Genomic DNA, 21197 nt, shown 5'->3' on the forward strand with positions numbered 1-21197 from the left:
AGGAGGACAAAGTGTCGGAGCTGGCCCTACGCTTTCGGAGGGGGGAAGGTAATAATTAAATCTCCTCCACCGTAGGGAAGGCTCGTTAAGTAAGACTGCAGCCTTGCGTGAATGGCAGAGTTCACCCTGGAGGCTCAGCCCACGGTGCGTGGCCCATGGGGTTAATAGCCCAGTGCATCAGGGCCACATGCATAATCCAGACATAAACCCGATTTTTTTCTGTTTATTCTGGGTTTTTGGCTTTTACCTGACCAGGACAGAGATCTGCAGGACAAAGCCCAGAGGGGCTGTGCCCCCTCATCCCTGGAAGCCCCCCCTAGATGTGCCCTTCTTGCATGCTGTGGACCTCCCAAATAACCCATACAGATGTCGTGTCACACACACTGCTTTTTAATGGTGAGCCGACGGTACACGGGAGAAGGCGCACACGACACTGGGATGATGGGGACTGGCAGTGTCGGGTCCAAACAGCCCTGTCCAAGAGCTCACCGGCACCCCCCAGGCCAGCAGCATCTACAGGAGATGGGGTCTCTGGGACACATGTCCCGGGCTGAGCTACCCCAAAAATGACACGCAGGCACTGAAACCCAGCCCTTCACCTTTCCCTGGGAAAAGCAGCACCCAGGGCTAGGGACAGCCCTCAAATCCCCCTCAGGGATGGACACAGGTCCTCCCTTTGGCACTGGGTCCAGCTGAGACCTGTCCCAAACCTCTTGGACACACAGGGAACAGGTCACCCAGCATCTTCCCTTCCTTCAGCTCACCCCAGATCTGCCAGGCACCACAGGGAAGAGCTGCCCTGACCCACTGAGGTCCCTGGGGGATCTACAAATTTGGAAAGGCCCAAGCTGGTTTGTTTATAAAGCTTTTTTTCTTTTTTTTTTTTTCTTCTAATTGTTTTTAACTGCTCATTTATTAGGTCAGATTTGTGCTGGTTTTGCTGGAGTACCTCCACGTGAGCGGAGCACACCGACACACACCATCCTAAGGGCATGGAGGATATTACAGTCCTTTCTCACATGTGTTTGTGGGTTATTGGAGTTAAATACGCGCAAACAGAGAACCGACCAACGCAGAGGACCTCCTCCTCCTCCCCACCTCCTGCAGCCTGAACATCCCTGCAGCCTGAGCATCCCTGTGCGGGGGGGGGCAGTGCTGGGGCTGAGGGTGGAAGCGGGGCAGCCCGGACACTTGAACCAGACACCGTCACACGAACGCACAGACTTGTCACATAGCTTGCCACACTGAACAGAAACACCTCGGGGGCACCGGGACGGGCAGCAGCTCCGTCCTGGAGGGGCCAGGACAGTGGTGAGGAGGCCGGCAGGGTCGGCAGCTCCCGACTGCTCCCCAAAAGACACCCCCCCCCCCCCCCCCGAGCTGAAGTGCCACAGTGCAACCTGTGCAAATTGGGGGAGTGAGGCCCCCCCCCCAGCCCGTGGGGCACTGGATCCCCTCACATCATGGACTCCTCCTCCTCCTCCTCCATCTCCCGGTCCACCTCGATGGCCGTGTTCTCGTAGCTGGTGATGCCCCCGTATTTCCGCATGTGGACCATCAGCGGCTTGGGTGACTGGCTGCCGGCCAGGCTTGCCACGTACATGCCGGTCCGATTCTCCTCCAGCGATGGGCCCCAGTCCATGGTGGGCCGGCTGGCTTGCTGGACTCGCTGTGAGGGGACAGGCGGAGGGAGCACCCCCACCCAGCAGCCCACCCACCCCTCCCAGGGGACGGTGTGCCCGGCCAGCCCTGAGGGACGGGAAGAGCCCCCGATGGGGATGGGATGGGGCCAAAAGCCTGTCCTGAAACTTTTTGGGGAAGGCAGCTCTGTATAAGGGCGCTGCCGTAGTCTGGGGAGGTGTTAAAGTCTGCAGGTGCTGGTGGGGAGGGCTTGCAGGAGCTAGGGGCTATTGTAGGGCTATGACCCTGGGGGGGGGGGCGGTTAAAGCCACCCAGGCAAGGGGTTAGGCTCAGCCAAGGTGGTTCCTGGCCACGCCACCATGCCCACAGCTGTCCCAAGCCAGGTTGCAGCCAGCAAGTGCTCCAGCCAGCAAGTTGCTGCCTGGGGAGGGCAGCAAGCTCTGCTGCCTCTGCTTTTAACAGCCTGGGGAGAGCAGCAAAGGCCAGCCGGGGCTGGGAAGGCTGTGAGCAGCCAGCAGCTCCATAACCTGCTCCTGGGCAAAACCTTTCAGCAGAGGGATCCCACCTGGGCTGCCTGCATGGCCCTGCAACTGCCCTCCTTCCTCTGTCATTGCTCCTGCAAAATGGGTGCAAAGTCCCACATGCCCGTGCCCGTCCCACGCTAGGGACAATGCGCTTCCCCACAAGGCAAGGTGTAGCAGGCTTGTTTTGGAGGGGGGGATGCCCACAGGGCTGCCCTTTGGGAAGCAGTGTGACTCAGTGCCTGCCTGGATGGGAATGCCCTGGGACGTGCTATCTCTCACATCCCATGGGCAGCAAGGAGGGATGGGGACACACACCTCCAGGAGAGAGGATGCAGAAATTGCAGGAGGATACAGGCTCAGCAGCAGGTCGTGGTCACCCCCATATACTTCTGGGGTGCTCCCCAGCAATGCCAGGCCCCAACACCTCCTACCTCCCATAGCGTCCCTTCTTCTCGGAGCACGGCCACCACCATGCCCACGGGAATCATCAGGCAGGAGAGGACTCCCATGAGGATGCCCAAGACCTCAGCCCAGGCGGGGAAGCGGTAGCTGCCGTACTCGGAGGGCTGGTACTTAATGATGTTGTACACCAGCAAGGCCTGCAGGAATGGAAGAAAGTGGTCCCTGGGGCAGGCAGAGACCAGCAGGAGATGCCAGCAGAGTGACTTGTTGCAAGAGGAGGTCACCCAGGGATGCTGACACCACTGCAGCTCTCCAGCACCTCAAGCTGAGCAGTTACCATCATCGCTGCTGGGGACAGGACCATCCAGCAGGCTCTGAAGTAGGGCCCTGGTTTGAAGCCCAGCATCATGTGGACATCTCGGCAGAACCTCTTCATGCCTGGAGGAGGGAGAGGGACTTAGAAGCCATGATCAGTGCCCCAGAGCTAGATGCCTGTACCAGGCTGCCCTGCATTAACCAAAAGTGGTGGCTTGCATCCTCTACAGCAAAGAAGCATCTGCCCTCCTAGCAGGGAGATACAGGAAGGGGAGCCCAGCTGGTACTGTCTGAGGGACCAGGCTCAGCACCCTAAATATCTTTGGAGAGGTGAATTCAGTGATGGCCAAGAAGAAACAAGGGCTTGGAGCGGAGATGTTTCATGCCCCATTGTGAGGCTGCTGGCTCCCCTACCCTCTAAGTCCCTCTCTCATACAGACAGCCCACCCTTCCCCGTGCCCCTGTGGGGACAGGCCCCCTTACCATAGACACGCGTCACCACGAGGCAGGTAGTGATCACCACCACCATGAGACCAAAGCCAGCGCTGTAGTCATCCAGTAGGACCAGCCAGTACATCCCACCCTGCGGAGGCAAAGCACAGTGGCCAGCATCTCCAGTACCATCGTCCCAATAACCCCTGACCCATGTCTTCCTGCTTTTGGGGACATGTCCCTTTAGCTCCTTCGTGGGCATCGGGGAAGACAGCGGTCAGGCACCCTCAGGAGACATCACTCTCCTGGGGTTGGTACAGGGACAGGAATAATGCTGTGTGGCTGGCTCCCCTTGGACCTCACATCCCCAGGAAGCCCAGGCTCATCGATCGTCTCTCTTCCACCTTGTTAGCTGATAGGAATACACGTGTCTCTGCAAACTTGGCCCCTGCCTTAAGCACTTCCTAAAATGAGGCCCTAGACTGTCGCCACGACGCATCCCGCCCCACACCCTTACCTCTGTTGTGAGGATGAGCCCCATCAGGAAGAGGGCGATGCAGATGACAGCTGAGAAAGAAGCTTTCTTTGGCCGCAGGTAGTAGGGAAATTCATCTGTCACTGCCGTAACGATGGTCTCCATAAAGGCAAACTGCACACAAAGGAGAAGAGGGTCCCCTGAGCCCCCAGGCTGCCTGGGCACCGCAGCTGGCTCGGTGGGCTCTGTCCTTACCTGGCTGTCCAGGCCCAAGGTTAACAGCATGAAGAAGAACAGGAAAGACCAGAATGGAGAAAGGGGGAGCATTGTCATGGCCTGGGGGTACACCACAAAAGCCAGGCCAGGACCTAGGGGAGGCAAAGGACAGCAGGGTGAAAAGGGGGTGACAGCACTGGGCACGGGGGGATGGAGGAGAGGACAGCCCAGGAGAGCGGCACCACAGCGGGGACCTGCCAGGGCTCTTGCAAGATGGGCGGGAAGGGTCCTGCAGCAGAGGGTGGAGAGGTGCAGGAGAACCAGCCTGCTCCTTGCTCAGACCTTTATTAGACATCACTTGGTGTTGCTCAATGATTGCACAGCAGGAATCGGTCTCCCCCCTTCCCTCCCCCTGGCCAGCTGAGCATACATCTTCATCCCTGACGCTGACACCCTCAGATGCCTTCCATCTGGAAGGGATGCTCCTCAGTGCCCCCAGGCAGAGGGTGAAGGAAAAAGGGTCTTTGTTTGGCCTCACCTGCTTTTGCCACCTGGTTAACGGGGACCCCAAGCTCCTGGGACATGTATCCCAAAACGGAGAAGATGGCAAATCCTGCCAGGATGCTGGTGATGGCATTGCCCAGGGTCACTATGAAGGTGTCCCTATAGAGGAGAAAGAAGATGCTCTGAACATGCCCACTCCTTAGTGCCCACAGCAGTGCAGGGTGGCTTTGCCAGCCCTGAGTGCCGCAGTAAGATGACCCAGTGCGATTCTCCTCCAGGGCCTCTCTTGGTATATACTTTCCAGGTGCAAAAGGAGCATATATCTAGTGGCAGGGGTTGTTTTGGGGTTCCTCCCAAGCTTGCTTTCCCCTGTGGAGGGGATCAGCCCAAATGTCCAACATCCAGACTCCCCTCTCTGCTGGTGACCTGCGACAGATGTTGGGGACAGGACAAACTTGCATAACTCTAGCCTCAAATATCCTCAGCCTTCAGCATCTACAGCCCAAAACTTCTGGGTCAGTTGCTGTGCCTTGATGCTTAGGAGAATTTTCTTCCACAGATCCCTCTGTCCCTCTTGAGCCTGTGCAAGCTGCCAGGTATCTGTAAGGTGCTCGGGCAAGGAGCAATGCTGGGTGACTGTGTGCAGCACCCCTGTGCTTCTGCTGGCTTTGAACCCACCAGCTGAGGTTTTTGTGGCTCCCCTCAGCCCACGATTTTTATGAGACAGCAACTGGCTCCCACCTGTAGATATTCTGATGGAAGGTGTTGTACGAGGCGAAGGTGAGGAGGCCCCCAAAGCCTACTCCAAGGGAGTAGAAAATCTGCAGGGCTGCCTCAATCCACACCTGGGGAAAGGAAACAGGTCTGAGGAGAGCAGGGGTTTGGAAACCTCCTCTGGAGGAAGGGGCAGTTGGAAATATGCTTCCCCAGACCCCCTGGCACATCTTTCCCAGCCCTCCAGGCACACAAAACCCACGGGGTCTTTGCTTTTCCTTGCTAACATGGTCACCACTCATAGTGGGTCAGCTGGATAGTGGAAGGGCTAATGAGAGTGGTTTAGAGCCAGCGCAGCGTGGTCTTGTAAAACTGTGTGGTCTCTGCTACCAGCACTGCTGACCCAAGGAAACTCCCCGCTCCGCACACTGAGATTGCTTGAGAAAACCAGAACAGCCAAATCCATCACGGGCACCCATCGCCACCCCCCAGCCTGTCGCAGGGGCTGGACTAATCCTGCCCATGGTCCTGGTACCCAGGGGAGGTGGTGAGCATGCCGTCCCCTGCATGGAGAGCCAGAAATGCAGGCACGGGGCTGGGGCAGGTGGGAAGAGCAGTATAGACAAGGTGTGGAGCAAAGACAGATTGTTGAAAGGCAAATACTTTTGGTCTAGGAACAACCAAGTGAGATGACTTTGGGTCGGGGGGTGGCCAGTAAGGGAACTGCCTCTGTTGCATGCTGGAGGTGGCAGGAGAAGGTTCATTTTTGTGTCTTGAACAAATTGCACTAAATCCTGCTCACCTTGGAAGACAGCAAGTGATCAAACTGGGGTGTGAGGTAAAACCGGATCCCCTTCCAGGCCCCCTCCAGGGTCACGCCACGAATAAGCAGCATCACCAGGATGAGGTACGGGAAGGTGGCAGTGAAGTACACGACCTGCAGGAGACCAGAGCCAGCTGGGAGAGCTGGGAGTGAGAGCACACATGCTTGCTCCCCCTCAGCCCTGTCCCCGGGATGGGACACTGCATCGCCCGGGATCGCCCTGCAGAGCTGGGATCCTTGGGATGCAGCAGGGCCAGTGGTGTCAGCCATCCCCGAAGTGACCTGTGTCCAGCTGACGTAGTTTATGGGTCTCACTTTCCCAGATGTGCAGAGAATCGCAGGCACTGGTAAGTAACGCTGTAGATCCCCCCAAAAGAGACTGTCCAGCCCTTACCTTGCCAGAGGATTTGACTCCCTTTAGGATGCACAGATAGACGATAGTCCAAGAAAGGAGCAGGCACAGACACAGGTTCCAGCGGATCCTCCCAGGATCCCCGATCCCAGAGCTCCCTTGGATGTGCAGGACGTACCGGCTGGGGCAAAAGGAGAACCGCTAGTGAGCAGCCACAGGCACCCCCCACCTTCTTCCAGAGACCCTCTCTGAACCTAGCAATGCCTCTGCTGCAGAAAATAACCTCGTCAAAAATCCCAGCAATGAGAGAGGAACAAGGTGCTGGCAGCTATTTGCCAGGAAAAGGGGAGCGGTTGGTGTGATTTCTCCACAATGCATTAAAGAGCCCAGAGGGGATGCCTAGTGGCTTGGGAGCAAATTACCAGGTGGTGCAGGCATGGGATGCATTTCAATCTAACATATCTCCAGGCCAGCAAAGCAGCACTAGATCAGGGACACCTCCTACATCCCGGGGACGTGATCCCAATGGCTAAACTGAGATATCAACTACAGCGGACCCTAAGGGCCCATCACTGCACCCAAAACACCCACCATGGGTGTCCACCATGCCAAGACCTTTACCTCCAGTACTCCTCGCTAGGGCTGACGGTGTTGCTGATGTTGACAGGGAAGGTGGTGTTCCCCGCCTTGATGACATGGTGGTCCAGGCACAGGTCGGTGTTCCACCAGTTGCCGCAGTGCTGCCAGGGCAAGTCGCTTGTGAGGGATGCAAAGAGGTAGAAGAGAACGTAAGCAATGATCATATTGTAGTAAATGGCCACCAGGGAGACGATGAGGATCGTGCCCATGCCAACGCCTGGAGGAAGGAGAGGGTAAAGAAGGAGTGAGCCATCTCTCTGGAGCGGAGCACATCCAAAACCAGGGTCAGAGTCTGAAACTCAGCAGCCAAATGTTTAACCAGTCAGAGGTTCACCTGGTGGGAGAAGCCTCTTATTGCCATTATACCCTCCGGACATGCCTTCTTTGAATTGATGATCTACTGCAACATACAGGTGATTTTACTCCAACTTAATGTTGAGAGTAAAAGTATTTGATTTGACCTTTTTTTGAATGCTTTATTCTTACCTTTGCCTTTAACAGTCATTGCTTAGCTTTGATGCTATATTTTGTAAACTAGCTGGCTTAATAATTTTCATACAATTTCTAGAGCTGATCATGACATTATGAAGACTGATAGATGTTATATATATCTTGCAGCTACTAAAACAGCTAACCCAGAAGTCCAGCCTGCTCCACCAGGATTCCCCCAGGATTTAACCTTTGATTCTAACTAGACCTTTGAGGATCATGGGATGATGCTGCTGGTCCATGTCCTCATCAAGCAGCTCTTCCAGAGGACCCCCAGAGGCTCTGGACTTCACTCACGCACCTTTAAAGAGAGGGCTTATCTTCCAGACGGCAAGTGGCCCCAGGCTGGAGAACTGGCCAAGTGACAGCTCCATGAAGAAGATGGGGATCCCACAGATGGCCAGCATGATGAAGTAAGGAACCAGGAAAGCTCCTGCAAGAAGCAAGAAAAACACCCTAAAAATAACACAGAGCAAACACCTAAAGCCCATCTATGACAAGGAATAAAGTTTGTTCAACATCTGTGGCCCTGAGGGATCTACACCAAAATCTAGGGCGGCAGCTCACCATTAGCACAGGAGGAAGGGGCTGTGATTTACCCAGTGCCATGCCTTCCCTCTCCACACTGACTCTCTTTTCTCCTTGAATCTTTCACAAACACCGTGAAATTCTCCAGTTATTATTGCATGTGACGAGCATTTACTCTTGGAGTAGTTGAACAAGCTGGTCACTTTGCACCATCACACCAGGCTCTTGCATTGCAAAAGGCTCGCTCCCCTCCTTCGATACCTGGGAAGCATTTGCTGACCCTGCTGAGTCCTGAAGGACACCAGGTCAAGAAGCTATTGGAAACCAAGAGAGATGCTCAGGTGGTATTCGGTCCAGCATGGAGCTGCGGATGTCTCCAAGGCCATGAGTGCAGAGATGGGCTGGTGAGACCCTTCCATACATGGGTACAGGTGGTTAAAGCCCTACAGCAAGCATGGGGGGCAGGAGGAGGCTTCACCCCACTGCAATGAACAACGCTACTTCCCAGCCTTGAGAAGGGGAAGGGGCATCTCTTCAGAGACACATCCCACCAGCCCAGCTCAGTGAAGGGGAGATGTGGCCACTCCAAAGGATGATCGAATACCTCCTCCATTGGTGTAAGCCCTGTAGGGGAACCTCCAGACGTTTCCGAGGCCCACGCAGTATCCGATGCAGGAGAGGAGGAAATCCAGCCGCCCCGTCCAGTTCCCTCTGTCTTCTGGGCACTCGGAGCCCAGGTCCCCGTCCTGGCTGCTGGGACTCACCAGGAGCTCTGGCGTCACCGGCTGAGCAAGAGAGCAGGGGATGGGAGAGAGCAGCCGAGGGAAGGAATAAAGGCAGGGGGAAAGAGCAGGAGAGAGGGAAAGAGTGCTGAGAACTCGGGTGTGAATTTGTGACCCCAAGACATTTGTCCTTTGGGGACGCCCCGTCCCAGCAGATGTCTGTGCACCACCCCAGCTGACAGCCTGCTCTGCTGCGGAGAAAAGAAAGGGGATAAATGCGATCCCACATGGCCAGAGCTCCCCTGGAAAAGGCAGGATGGCCCTGGTTCAACCTGGGAGGCCAGGACCCATCTTGCAACCCCAGTTTCCCAAGAAATCCTTTCAAGGGGTCACAATAAACTTTCCTGATCTCCTGCAGAGCATAAGTGTAAGGACAGCAGGGGAAGAACCACTGCTGTTGTGCCAGGGAGTATGACACCCCAGCCCCATGTGCCCCTGCCGTGCCGGGCACTTGGCTACCGTTAAATGCTCCGTGCGTTTTTCACGCTTTTCCAGATGCCAAAAGCCTACACTGTGGGGATTTAGAGACGCGCTCCCCGTTGTCCTTGTCCCTGCTGAGAGAGCTCCTTCCAGCTTTCCTAATCTGCCCTGGATCAGTGAGGCACAGGCAGCTCTTCAGCAGGCAGGGGATTAACCCATTCCCTTCCTCCTCGGCTGCCTCAGCTCTGCGAGAGGGAGGTGGGAGTCCTGCGATACATTTAGGTTGGGGTGATGCACCGGGAGGGCTCCTTGGTGTTTGTGTGTGTATATGTACATCAGGTCTGCGGTAAGATGTTTGGTCTGTCTGAACTTCCCCAGCCTCCTGACCTTGGGACAGTGGGGAAGGCATCCCCACTGGCTCCCATCCCACCAGCAGTCATCAAAGCTGAAAGCCTCAGCCAGCAGCTGCCAGGTAAGATCCCATCGCAGGTATCCCCTCGGCAAGACCAGGCAGCAAAAAGGGGTGGGATAAGGATCCTGGCCCTGTGCCGCTGCGTGTTGCTGTGCCCCTGCCTGGGAGTATATCAGGTTCGGCTGGTATTGAGGCACAGAGACAGAAGGATGCTGGGGTCCCTGCTGACAAGACACCAGGACCAGGGCAGGAGGAGCCCGTTTGGGAACGTTCCCTTCTTCTTGGGCTCTCAAAAGTAAAAAGCAGCCATCTCCGTGTCCCTGAGTTCACGGATTGTAAGGAACAAGCCCATGAGATGGGGTTGAGGAAGAGGGGCCTGAATTTGGAGGGATCATCCAGAAGGAGTTGTGGGTCTCCTTGCACCAGTATGCACATCTGCTCGGAGCCCGCAGCAGACCTCCTTCCCCTGGGAGACCAGAGCTGGCTGGTGAGCAGAGCCCATCGCTGCCCTGCCACAGCCCCTGGGGAAGGTGGCGGCCATCCCCTCTCCTCCTCTTCCTCTCTGGCCGGAGCGCAGGATGCTCTTGCTGCCGGTTCCCATGGAGACAAGGAGCCGTGTTGCCGATGATGATGGCTGTAGGCTCCCACCCTTCGCAGGGTGCACCCCGCTCCTCCAGCCGACGGCACTGCACGTGTGCTGCTTGCAGCCCAAAGGGAGCGAACACGGAGGCGAACCCGTCCCCACCCAGCGTGCAAACCCCTCGAGGGACAGGACGAGCCGGGGCAAACTCTTCCCAAAGCCAACCTGAAATGCACAGCTCGAGCAAAGGCGTTACACTGAAACCCACCATTAAAAGCCCGTCCCTGCTGGATGCCACCATCACAAGGCAAGGGCCAGAAGAAAAAGCTTCAGAAACACAGGCTGAAAAGTCAAATATAATACTGTTGCTATAAAACCGTTGCTACCTGGCAGCCCTCCTGCAGCTGTTTAACACAGCTCTCTGGCTTAGCAACTTCTCCAAACCGTGGCCATGCCTGCTAATTAACCCAGCGCACACAGCAGGCATGACCTACAGCAACCCGTGTTTGCGGGTGATGGACAGACTGCTCTGCAACATCCTTCCCGAAAGTTTCAGCGGCTAAAACCTGTATTCACAAAGGTTCCTGCCGGGGGGGACAGGAGCTATGGGGCCATCACAGTTTGGTCTTCCCCCAAAAAATACTTCTCAGTCCCTTACACTGCCTGGGGAGCTCTCACTTTCCAGGTTTGTGTCACAGAAAAATAGCAAGTAGGGATGCTGGAAAATCATTAAATCCTCTTGCCTAATTCCTGCACCTCTGTCTGAATCCTAAACAGCTGCAAGAGGGCACCGGTGGAGCTGTGTGACCTGATTAAATGCAGGTGCCCATCCATCAGATGTAGCATGGAAATCAACAAAGCAGCAACAAAAAAAAGGAACCGGCAGGACTTTTTCCAAACTGTACACAGCCTGGTCCCCATCTCAGTCTCTCTTTTCAGAGGCCATGGGATGTAGTTTGTCACCCGTGTCTCAGTGATGACTGCCCCCCTTATTAGTATCTTTAGCTGGAGCTCTGCAGTTTAAATTTGGGACCCCAGGGCAGAAAGCAGAGACTGTTCAGGAGTCAGATAGACCCCAAGGACGTCACACATTGCAGTCCCCACCAGACAGGCTGGGGAGGCATGGACCAGGGATGCTGCTGAAAAACACACACGGTAGGTGCTCCATGACTGCGATGCCCCAAAATGCCCCAAATCATAGCCTTTCCATAGAAATCACAGAAAACCTGGGCTATTTGCCTGACTTAAAATGAATTCCAAAATGCAGTATTTAAGGATTCTAGCCCATCTTTGTCCCAGATAGCAGAGACATGCACACCTCTCCGCTTCAGGCTGCTGGAAATCTCACACACTGGCTTGATTCCAGCCCTTTTTTTAGGACTAATGCTCCCTTTCAGCCTTTGTCATAACAGGAATTTTCTTTTTCAGCAGCAGCTGAACTGCTATAGTGCTACAATATTGCTCTAGTGCTTTCCACCGTCAACTGCCATCTTTCAAACTGGGCTCCCGTCTCACGGTTATAAACAGACGGGGACTAACAGCTCCCTTGGCAACCACGTCCTCTTTGAACACGGCATCACTTTCCATTATTCACCAGAAGATGCTCCCAAAGAACTCAGCAAAGCAAAGGTCACCAAGAAGAAAAAGCACTTTAGTCTCTGCCAAGATAAGAGCTGCTTCCATAAGGAAATTGCCCTATGCTAATTATTTTCTGTAAACCAATTTACTTAAACCAGTGCAAAACTCAGCTGTGTCCATGAAAAACCAGCCAGATTAAAGTTACTTTTTCATCACATTTTTTTCTCCATTCAAACTGGCATTGTGGGGTTATTTTGTTAGTGTTTTGTGCGTGGACCACAGCCTTTGATTGGGAGAAATGCCACCCAATGCCAGATTTCTCCCCTGCGGATCTGAGCCATGTGCGAGCACAGTGCGTCTGTAAAATGTGAGTCACTTCAGATTAGTTTGAATTGCTTATTAATCTCTTCGAGAAAAAAAAAAAACCAGCCTAAAAATTAATTCAAATGTAATATCACTTAGAAAGTGAAGTAAATAAGGCATCTCTATGCTCTGGAAGAGCCCCTTAAGGGGCTGTGCTAGCCAGGGTTTCCCCCAGCCCAGAATCACAGCACATGCCAGGAGAGGGAGCAAGTGATGCTGGAGCCGGCACAGGGGGTTTGGGGGCTGAAGATTGCTGAGGCTGAAGCAAACTCATTACAGCGATGTCCAGAGCGCAGGGAGCATGCACAGCTGCAAATGCTGATGGTCTTTCATCTGAAAACCCTGAGGAAGGAGCAGGGAAGGTTTGAGGCAGTTTGTGGCAGGCAGAGGAAGGCAGCGGCTCAGGCAGGAGGATGCTGCTCGGCAGCCTGGTCGGGTACGGGGAGGGGAGCCCAAATCCTGGCTCCCACTGCTGGCCTCTGTGGGCTTTAGTCCATTTCTACCAAATAACCCTCAAAGCAAATACTCAAACAAATAAAAAACATCCACTCAGTACTTCTGGAAATACTATTATGCAAAAGCCAACCTGAAATCCTTAGAGCCTGAGAAAGATCTTCTCTACTAAAGAGGAATTTCCATATGTCTAAAACATGTCTGGTGAGAAGGCTTGAAACTCCCCACTCACTGATGCGAAGAGGATCATAATGAGAGCGAGAGGAGGCTGTCAGGGTCCCAGGGCAGGACCTGCAACCGGGGCTGTGCAAACTCCTCCGTTGGCCCTGGCTGGCTCTGGGCAAGCCTGATGCCAGTGTTGGACACGGTGGTCCCAAGGTGCCGGGTGGCTGAGAGCACCAGGTTTTCCATATGGAGTTCAGCAAGAGTATTTTTGGGTAATGAAGGACAGCAGTGCCCTGAACAGCACTGGGAGTGGGGGAAATAACTCTGGAGACATCTGCTTTCCATTCCAGCTGATCGCTGTGGGACTAAATGAATTCCTGAATAAATGTTAAACAGGATCACCAGCAGCAGAGAAATTCAAGTATCTCAGAAAGCCTTTGAAAGGGACAAAGACAACTTTTAATGGATCTTGCAGTCACAAAGTCATCTGAAAAAGCAATTTGTGGGAAAAAGGAGGAGAGGGAAGAGCCAGACGATGCCTCCAAACAACAGTGGAGAAAAGTAAGCAGCCCTGAGGCTGCCAGGGCTGTCAGATAGCTGCTGGCTTTCACCAGGCCACTGCTGGCTTTTTAACGTCACGTCCCAATACCCTAGGAATTTCCTAGCAGGGATGAAACTCTCCTGGGTTTTCATTCATCTGAAGGCTGTCGCAGGTTGGAACCGCCCTGCCCTGTGGTCAATGGGCATGGTTTGGCAGAGGGCAGACCCCAAGGGGCTCACAGCCCTGGGTCGCTGCCCGGGATGCTCTGGGAAGGGCTGACCCACTGGCAGCAGCACATCCCCACGAGGGAGCTGTGGCTGCCAGCCTCTGCCACCCTGCTTCACCCTGTCCCTGTGCGGGACGGGCGTGAGAAGGGGCTCAGTCCCCGACATGACAGGAGATGGGGACTCAGAGAGCCTGGTAAGAGCAAAGTGGCAGTGGAGGAGAGCCTAGGATAGGAAAGCCTGAAAGCTGGGTTTAAAAAGGGTTTCCATCAGGATATAGAAAGGGTTTCTAGCTCTGCCAGCTGCCAAAGGGCACCAGGGGAGTTCACAGCCCAGCACCACCCAGACCCCTTTAAATCCTGTAGAAGAGGAGGCAATCCCAGCTGCAGGTGGGAAAGTCGCTGCCCACATCCCTGTGCTCATCCCAGCGGGGGGGAACCCCTCCCCACCACCCCCCACCCCGAGACCAGGCAGTCCCCTGATGGGAGCAGCGTCCCCGGGGTGCTGCACCGCAGGGAGCCAGCTCTGCCCCCGGGTGCCCACCCACAGCCGCCCGGCCAGACACAACATGAATCATCGCCGGCAGCACCTGCTCACGGAGGAAGGATGGGAGAGAGCATCCATCCAGACGGAGCGGGCAGCAGGCAGCTCTGCCCGCAGCACAGGGCCTCCGTGGTCCGCTAATCGCAGCGAGGCGTGAGCGGTGGTTATGAAATGCCCCCCCGTCCCCCTCCCCACGATCCCGCTTCGGCCCCACGCGTGTACGCTATCCCCGTTCGCAATCCCTGCCAGGGAAAAGTCTGCCAGCTGCAGACGGAGGTTCCCCGGGCAGGGGGTGTCGGGGTGATGGTCATGCCTTGCCCCCACTCCCCAGCTTCCAGCCCTGGAGGGCACCCCCGCTTCCCGGCTCTCACCTTCCGGAGATGCTGCTGCCGAATGTTCTTCATCCCAGAATCCTGTTGCTATGCGCTCTTCGCTCCGACACTTTTGCCTCTCGCTTTCTCCAGCGATCGGGAGGGAGAAGGGGGAGCAGGCGAAGCGATAACAGGCAAGGAGGGGTGCCACTTTCCTGCTGGCTGGGCTGCCGAGGCGGAGGGAGGCAGGGGGGGACAGGGGGAGCAGGGCTGGAGGAAAGATTTGCCTGGAGTTGAGGATGGCTGCGTGCTGAGCAGGGAGGGAGGAGGGGATGGCTCTCAGCAGGCTGGAGAAGGGCTGTCTGTCAAACGCACCCCTGCGGGGGGGTGGTCCGGGACCTCAGCCCCCCGCCGGGGCAGCGAGGAGGAACGGCTGCCGCCTTACTCATGCCGTGAATGCGTCAGGTCTCCCTAGGGATGGACCTGACTTTGCAGGCACCCTGCCACTGGGCACTCCGGGGGTCCCACGTGCCCCAGGCAGCGGTGGCAGCAGTGCAAGTGCAGATGCCAGAAGCTCCCGACATCTTTCTGTCCGGCTCTGAGCTGATTTTCCTATGGCAGGACACAGTTGGAGCCTGAGCAGGTCAGAACTGACTTCTCCCCGTGCTGCCTGAGCCCAGTCCCCAGCCCAGGGGAGGGGGATGATCAACAGCCATCGGTCCCTTTGGGTAGGACCAGCACATCCCCCCGTGCTGGGGGCAAGAGCAATGCTCAGGCAGACCCCAGGGTGAGCAGCTGAGTCCAGCATATTGTGGACCCAATGCCGGAGCACAGGTCACATCTCCAGGATTTAGATGTCCCTGTTGAGTCAGCAGTGGGATCCTACAGCCCCAAAGCCCAGGGAGATGCAGGCCCAGGGAGATGCGGGCTTTTCCCCGTCATGCTCAGTCAAATCCCCAGTGGGGTGGCAGAGAGCTGATCTGTGGCTTCTTTTCCCTCTTTCATGGTGGGAAATGTCCCCTGTGGGGCTGCGAGAGGGGCCAACCCCACATGCCCCAGGGCCAGTGTGGTACCTGGAGAGCTGCTGTCTGCCTCAGGACCCATAGTAATGCCTCTTTCCCTTGGTAATATCCTCTTGTCCTTCACTTTCTCCCTAGATTGTGCCCAGTCCATCAGGATGTGTGTGTCTTTTCCTTGCAAATGCCCTACAGTGCTCCAATCTGCCCCAGACCTGTCCTCAGCTGCTTTTCTCAGGTTTAAGTCAGAGCAGGCAGCACTGGGGAGGTGGAGGACAATGACAGGGCTGGGACTGAGAGGACCCAGCCTGCCAGATGTAAGAGCAAATCTCCCTGACATCTAATGGCAATCGTGCTCCTACAACCCTTCAAGCACTTCTGAAAATTTTCTCCGAAAGGAAATGGATCCTGAGCATAAAGACACATTTCTGCAGAATCTAACGTGATGAAGTGGCTCAGCGTTTGCACAGTGGGTCTTTCAGAGCTAACATTTACCTGGATTTCCCAGCGGGAAAGGAGGAAGGAGCAAACTATATAACCCAACAAACATCTTTTTTCACACAGAGCTTCCTCAAAAAAAAAATAGTCTTTGGGAAAGTCTTTGGGAATTCACACATCCACGTTTTACCTGCCTTGGATTTACCCATCGCTTCTCCCTCTCCCAGGACGCTGACGGGGAACACTGAGTCCAGAGCTGGCCAGGCTGGTGGCCGGGGGCTGTGTCAGGCACTGTCCCAGTCTCACCCTTCCTGCTCAGGGCAGGGATCCTTTGTTTGCCTTTCATGCCTGTGTGATCTGAATCACCCCTTCGGCTTTTTCCCTCGGGATACACCTAAAGAGAAGTGTCCCACGGCCGCTGCCACAGCATAGGAAGGGAGAGGCTGGTGCCACCCCGTTACAGCTGCCACAGCCCTGCGTCGCCAGTATGGACTAAGCCCTGCACAAACCACCCAGCCTTCCCTGGGTGGACTTCAAGCCCCCATCTTCTTGTCTCCAGGGCAGTATTTACCAGTAGAGACATCCAGGGCTGACACTACCCTGAAATGTCCATGTTGATACTGCTGCTGGTGGGATGCTCTGTATCTGGAGCTCCCTTTTCTGGTTTGGCTGGTGCTGCTCTGGTAGCACCATCAGCTCTCCATTGCCTGGGACCACCAGGGAGTAGACATCCCACCCTGGGCATCCAGGGTGTTCCAGCATCTCACTGCAGAGCTGGCTCGAGTCTGGCATTGCCCTGGAGCTGGCGAGAGACCCACCTCGTGGAACAGCACCCACCAGAGGCAGTAGGAGCCAGAGGGGTGTTCCCGTGAGAAGCAGTGCAGCCCAGGGACCCCAAAAACCCCAGGAGAGCTCAGGCAGAGGACAGCAATGTTGCACAGCTGCCCCTGTGCCCTGATCCCCAAGGGCCCGGCACTAAGGAGCACACATGGGGCTTGCAAGCATTTTCTAGCAAGCTTTGCCTTCTCCCACCCCAGCCCTGAGCCATCCCTAGGACATCAAGTAAACCTTTCCCTTCCCGTGGGCTGAAGCACGGGCGCAGCGGGGTGGTAGGGCAGCAGGAAAGCAAACACGCATCTCCATCCCGATGCAGTGCCCAACGGGCACCGGCACTGCCCGCGCCGCCTGCCATCGGTAGGAAAAGAGAGGGCAACACGCAGGCTGGGGAAACACCCTTGCCCACCCTGTTTGGGCAGCCCACCCGTGTCCCGGCGGCAGCCGCCCGGGAAGAGGCGAGAAGGTGGCTGACAGCAAGATGGGACCGTGCCCAGATCCTCTCCGCAAGACACGAGGAAGGCGACAACGGCAGCGGCGCTCCGGTTAGTCACCACCGGGAAGCGTGCCATGCCGGAGGCTGCTGGCAGGCCGGCGGCGTTTTCGGCCACCTGGTGCGCGTGGCCTTATTTTAATGACGATTTCAAGACTTCTCCAAGGAGAGGTGCAGCCGGGCAGCGGGAGCCGGTGGGAAGCACAGAGGAAGGAACGGGAAGAAACTGCGGGGGCTTATTGGGGACAGTCCCCAGGGTCCCCTGATCATGGGGCCAGGCTGTCCCTAGGGACTAGGCTCCGTATGGGGCTGTGTGACTCAGGAGGCAGCTGCTGCAGGGGCTAAAACTGGGTGCCTGTCACCTGCCAGGGGTGCAACCGGCAAGGTGACATGTGTCCAAGGAGGTTTGGACCAAAGGTCCCAAAGCTGGTGGGGACATGGGGTCCACCAGCCCCTTTCCTGGCGTGGGGGGGGACCCCACAGGGCTCACCCATCCCTGCCCAAATGACGGCTGGAGGGAGGCAGGGGAGGACACGGGAGCAGGGACGCAGCAGATGCATTTCGTCACCCGGCCAAGGGGCATGTGTGTGTGTTGGGGGAAGGGGTGCCTGGGTGTGTGGGTGCATTTATTGCCTCTTCCCGTCAGTGCTGGCTCCCTGTGCACACACGGGCAGCAGGGACCCAAGGGCACAGCCCACGGCTCGCTGGACTTTTACCCTGCTGTGCAAACAGGCAGGCGCCAGATTAGGGTATCAGTTGGAATTTCATCCTGTCAACGGCACCCGCAGCCTCTCTGGGCGGGCGGCAGAGCATCTTCCCTCCTGCCCGGCCCCTCACCCATACACAGGCACCCCAATGCAGAGGGTGAATTTGGGAGATGCACATTTCATCCCCGCACAGGACTCCATTCCCCTTCAAGCTTCCCCCTTGCAGGCGATGATGATGCCTGGGGCTGGGCTGCCACCACCGCATCCCCTGCCAGGGCAGGATCCCACCAGCTGGTCCCCACGTGGCAATGACAAAATTGGATGTCAAAGGCAGGCGAAGCCTGGTGAGGGAGGAGGATGCATGTGGAGGAGCCAGCCCCAGGTGTGGGGACCATGCTGGAGACTCCATGCAGAAGTAGCTCCAGTTTTCCCAGTCCAGCCCGGCTCTTTGGGCAGGTAGCCCATCCAGTCCCATCCCTTTTCCCATATGGCTCCAGCTGCATTTCCTTTGCCTCTCCCAGCCTGTTTTAGCGCCTGATGCCCCATGTCCCCTTGCAGGGGTGCAGGGAGGCAATGGTCCCATGCCATGGGCAACCCAGGTGCCGTGCTGATGAGCGCAGGGTCACCAGGGTGCAGTGGTAGGTGCAGCCGCTGTTGCAAGATCAGGAAAAAACCCTTTGCTCTGTCCCTCTCTCTGCAATGCCACCTCATCCTGCCCCTGCTCCTCCATCTCCTCCACCCACAAGGACTTTATCCCGCGTGAGGTGTCCCTCCACAGCCACCTGCCCTGCCTGGACACCTCGGCACACACATCCCCACCTTTTCTCAGGCAACACTTAGCACATTTTGGAGCTGGAGGAGCTGTTTTGGGCAGGGATTCGAGGGCAGCCCCTCGCTGAGTGCCCTGCAGGACCAGGGGGACGTGACTGGGATGGAGAGAGGAGAGTGTCGGGCACCGATGCCAGCTGTCCCAGGCACTATCTCACATCCTCGTTCTCTGTTTGCTCTTCTTGGACAAGGAGGATATTCAGCCCATCAACAGCCATAAAACGAGATTAGAGGCCGGGAGGCGCCAATGGGAGGCGGCCACGTCCGTGGGCAGCTGGCCTTGTTCTTTGGCCTCCGCCAGCCCAAGCCCAGCCTCACCCTTTCCCCGGCTGCCCCCGGGGCTGCGAGTTTGCAGCCGCTGGGTCGCCCGGCACGGCCAGCTCTCTTGGTGGCAAAGGGACGGGACGCGGTCGTGCCGCACCACGGTGTGGGCAATGCCACTGCCGGCAACGCCCCTGCGGGATGAGCACACCGCAGGCTGCAGGGGCAAGGCTGCTACGTCAAGACATCCATCTGTGCCCTTTTCAGTGGGGCTGGGCAGGACCCCTCGCTCCCGACCTGGGCTGCGTTCAGGGGCACCAGCTTTGGTGCGACCCTGGAGCTGGCATCCCTCCCCTGCCGCAGCACCGCCGGCTGGGAGGAGACAGCAACAAACTCGTGGCACACGGGATTCCTGCTCGCTTTTATTTTCACCGATGCCTAAAAAATAAAAAGGAAAACCAGTTCTGCCTTATATACACAAAAACTGAGCCAAAGTCCCGAGCCAATGCAAACATTCATCCTCGCCACCGAGCACAGCTGGCAGCGGTGGCCAAGGGAGGCGTCACTGGCCCCCGCAGGAGGGAGACCCAAATCCTATGAGGGCTGGAGTGGGGCGGCAGGCGCAGTGGGATGGCAGGGAAATGCTTGGAAAATCCGCAGTGTGCCTGGGCACCTTGTTTTCTGGGCGAGGAGGGGCTGGGAGTGGTGTGAGGCTGGTGGCAGACAGGGCGGCCGAGGGATGTGATGCACAAGCAATGCAATGCAGGGGCTCAGCCGGGGGCTCTGCAGGCAGCAGGGGACATGTCTGCTGCTCCACCTTTCTGGAGCTCGGAGAGATGGTGCTGGGAAAGGCCATGCAAGCTGCCGTGCGAGGCTTGTGCTCCCTCATCCCTGTCTTGGTCTTGGAAAACCGCAGCCCAGGAGCACCGGGTGCAGCCCTGAGCCACACACCCTCCTGTCCCCCAGCTGTGCCCAGCTGGCCTTTGGGACACCTGAAACCGGGCTGTAAGTTAACCCAGGCCAATACAGTGGTCCAGATTCAGCAGGATGAAGGGACATTTCAGCTGCAGTTCACCAGTAGGAAAAGAGGGCTATTAGTTACTGGCCTAGGGCACACAGTGGGCGAGAGGTGGTGCAGTGCATGGAGGAGGGGGGAGACAGGGAGAACAAAAACCTGGAGTCCTTTGGGTTTTGAAGAAGATAGGAAAAAAACCACTTCTTTGTCTTTCTGGAAACCACCCCTCTATCACCTAACACGAGGGCACGTGCCAGCCATTCCTTTGCCTGAGCTGGCCCCTGCCCACCCTGGCAGCAGCTCCCAGTGCCTGTGGCAGCCGTGCTCCCTTGGAGCAGCACCCCAAAGCTCTCACGGTATTTGCCCTTCTGGATGGCCTGGGGCTGGTTCTTGCACCCCGTCCCGATGGCAAACCTTGTTCTCCTTCCCTTCCCCATGGGAAGGTGGTCTCAGGGCTCAGCAGGGTGGTCTGCCTCCCGTGTGCCTGTGCCTGACTCCCTTCTCTCCTCTCCCTGTGCTCCAGGTGGAGGATGGCTGCAGTGCCGCCTTGCCACGGCACAGCCGAGGGCACCGGGGCTGCCAGACACGTCTCCGTCTGGCTCCTTGTGGGTGCAGGGGCAGAGCTGGGGGTGCAGGACCGGGTGCTGCCGGGGGGGCTGGGGGACGTGGGTGGGGATGTGCAGGGACTCCCACCAAGGATGTGCTCCGGCTCGCCACCGTTGCCGTGGTTTGAAGGAGTCCCCCCTCGGGTCCTACGGCCGAGGGTCCTGCCTGGCTCCCGCAGTCCAACTCACTCTGCCTTCGGCAGCCCCCTTCCCGGCACGGCAGATCCAGGAGACCAGCTCAGCAGAAATTTGTCTTGCCTTGAGTCCAGCCAGGTCTTTTTTCTAGTTCTTCTTTAGACTGCCCCAAAAGCACCAGGCAGATGGATCACCAGGAGGACCAAAGGAACCATCCTACCAGCTCCACCTGAAGCACCGTAGGAAAGCCATCCTCCACCACCCCCCCCTTCCTTCTGCTGACATTAGGACCTTGCTTTGGGCTACAAATACTAGAGACCAGACCCGTGCATGTTTCCTACAGGAGAGCAATACTACCTAACCTATGGTTTTTACATAGGAGAGAGCCCACCAGCCCCTTGGGAAGGTCCTGGTGCCACCTCGCCCAGCCTCGCTGGCG

General features: G+C 56.8%; 1 protein-coding gene across 2 annotated transcripts; it reads right to left on the reverse strand.

Moving 5' to 3' along the window:
• Positions 1 to 369: 369 nt before the first annotated feature.
• Positions 370 to 14818, reverse strand: SLC6A7 (solute carrier family 6 member 7). 2 transcript variants are annotated; one of them, XM_029998476.2, is made up of 14 exons: positions 14487 to 14788; positions 8659 to 8839; positions 7828 to 7959; positions 7020 to 7254; positions 6441 to 6579; positions 6026 to 6160; positions 5251 to 5354; positions 4544 to 4668; positions 4045 to 4157; positions 3832 to 3963; positions 3366 to 3465; positions 2905 to 3005; positions 2597 to 2764; positions 370 to 1669 (listed from the first exon to the last, which is right to left on the reverse strand). In XM_029998476.2, the coding sequence occupies exons 1-14, from the start codon at positions 14517 to 14519 to the stop codon at positions 1457 to 1459; spliced, it is 1911 nt and encodes a 636-aa protein (XP_029854336.1). In that variant the 5' UTR covers positions 14520 to 14788; the 3' UTR covers positions 370 to 1456. The 2 variants fall into 2 exon arrangements, with proteins under 2 accessions (XP_029854336.1, XP_040975341.1); XM_041119407.1 differs by having other exon boundaries at positions 3832 to 4157; positions 14487 to 14818.
• Between the last annotated feature and the right edge of the window lie 6379 nt (positions 14819 to 21197).

The sequence above is a fragment of the Aquila chrysaetos genome, chromosome 22 (assembly GCF_900496995.4).
Source record: "Aquila chrysaetos chrysaetos chromosome 22, bAquChr1.4, whole genome shotgun sequence".
Lineage (NCBI taxonomy): Eukaryota > Metazoa > Chordata > Aves > Accipitriformes > Accipitridae > Aquila > Aquila chrysaetos.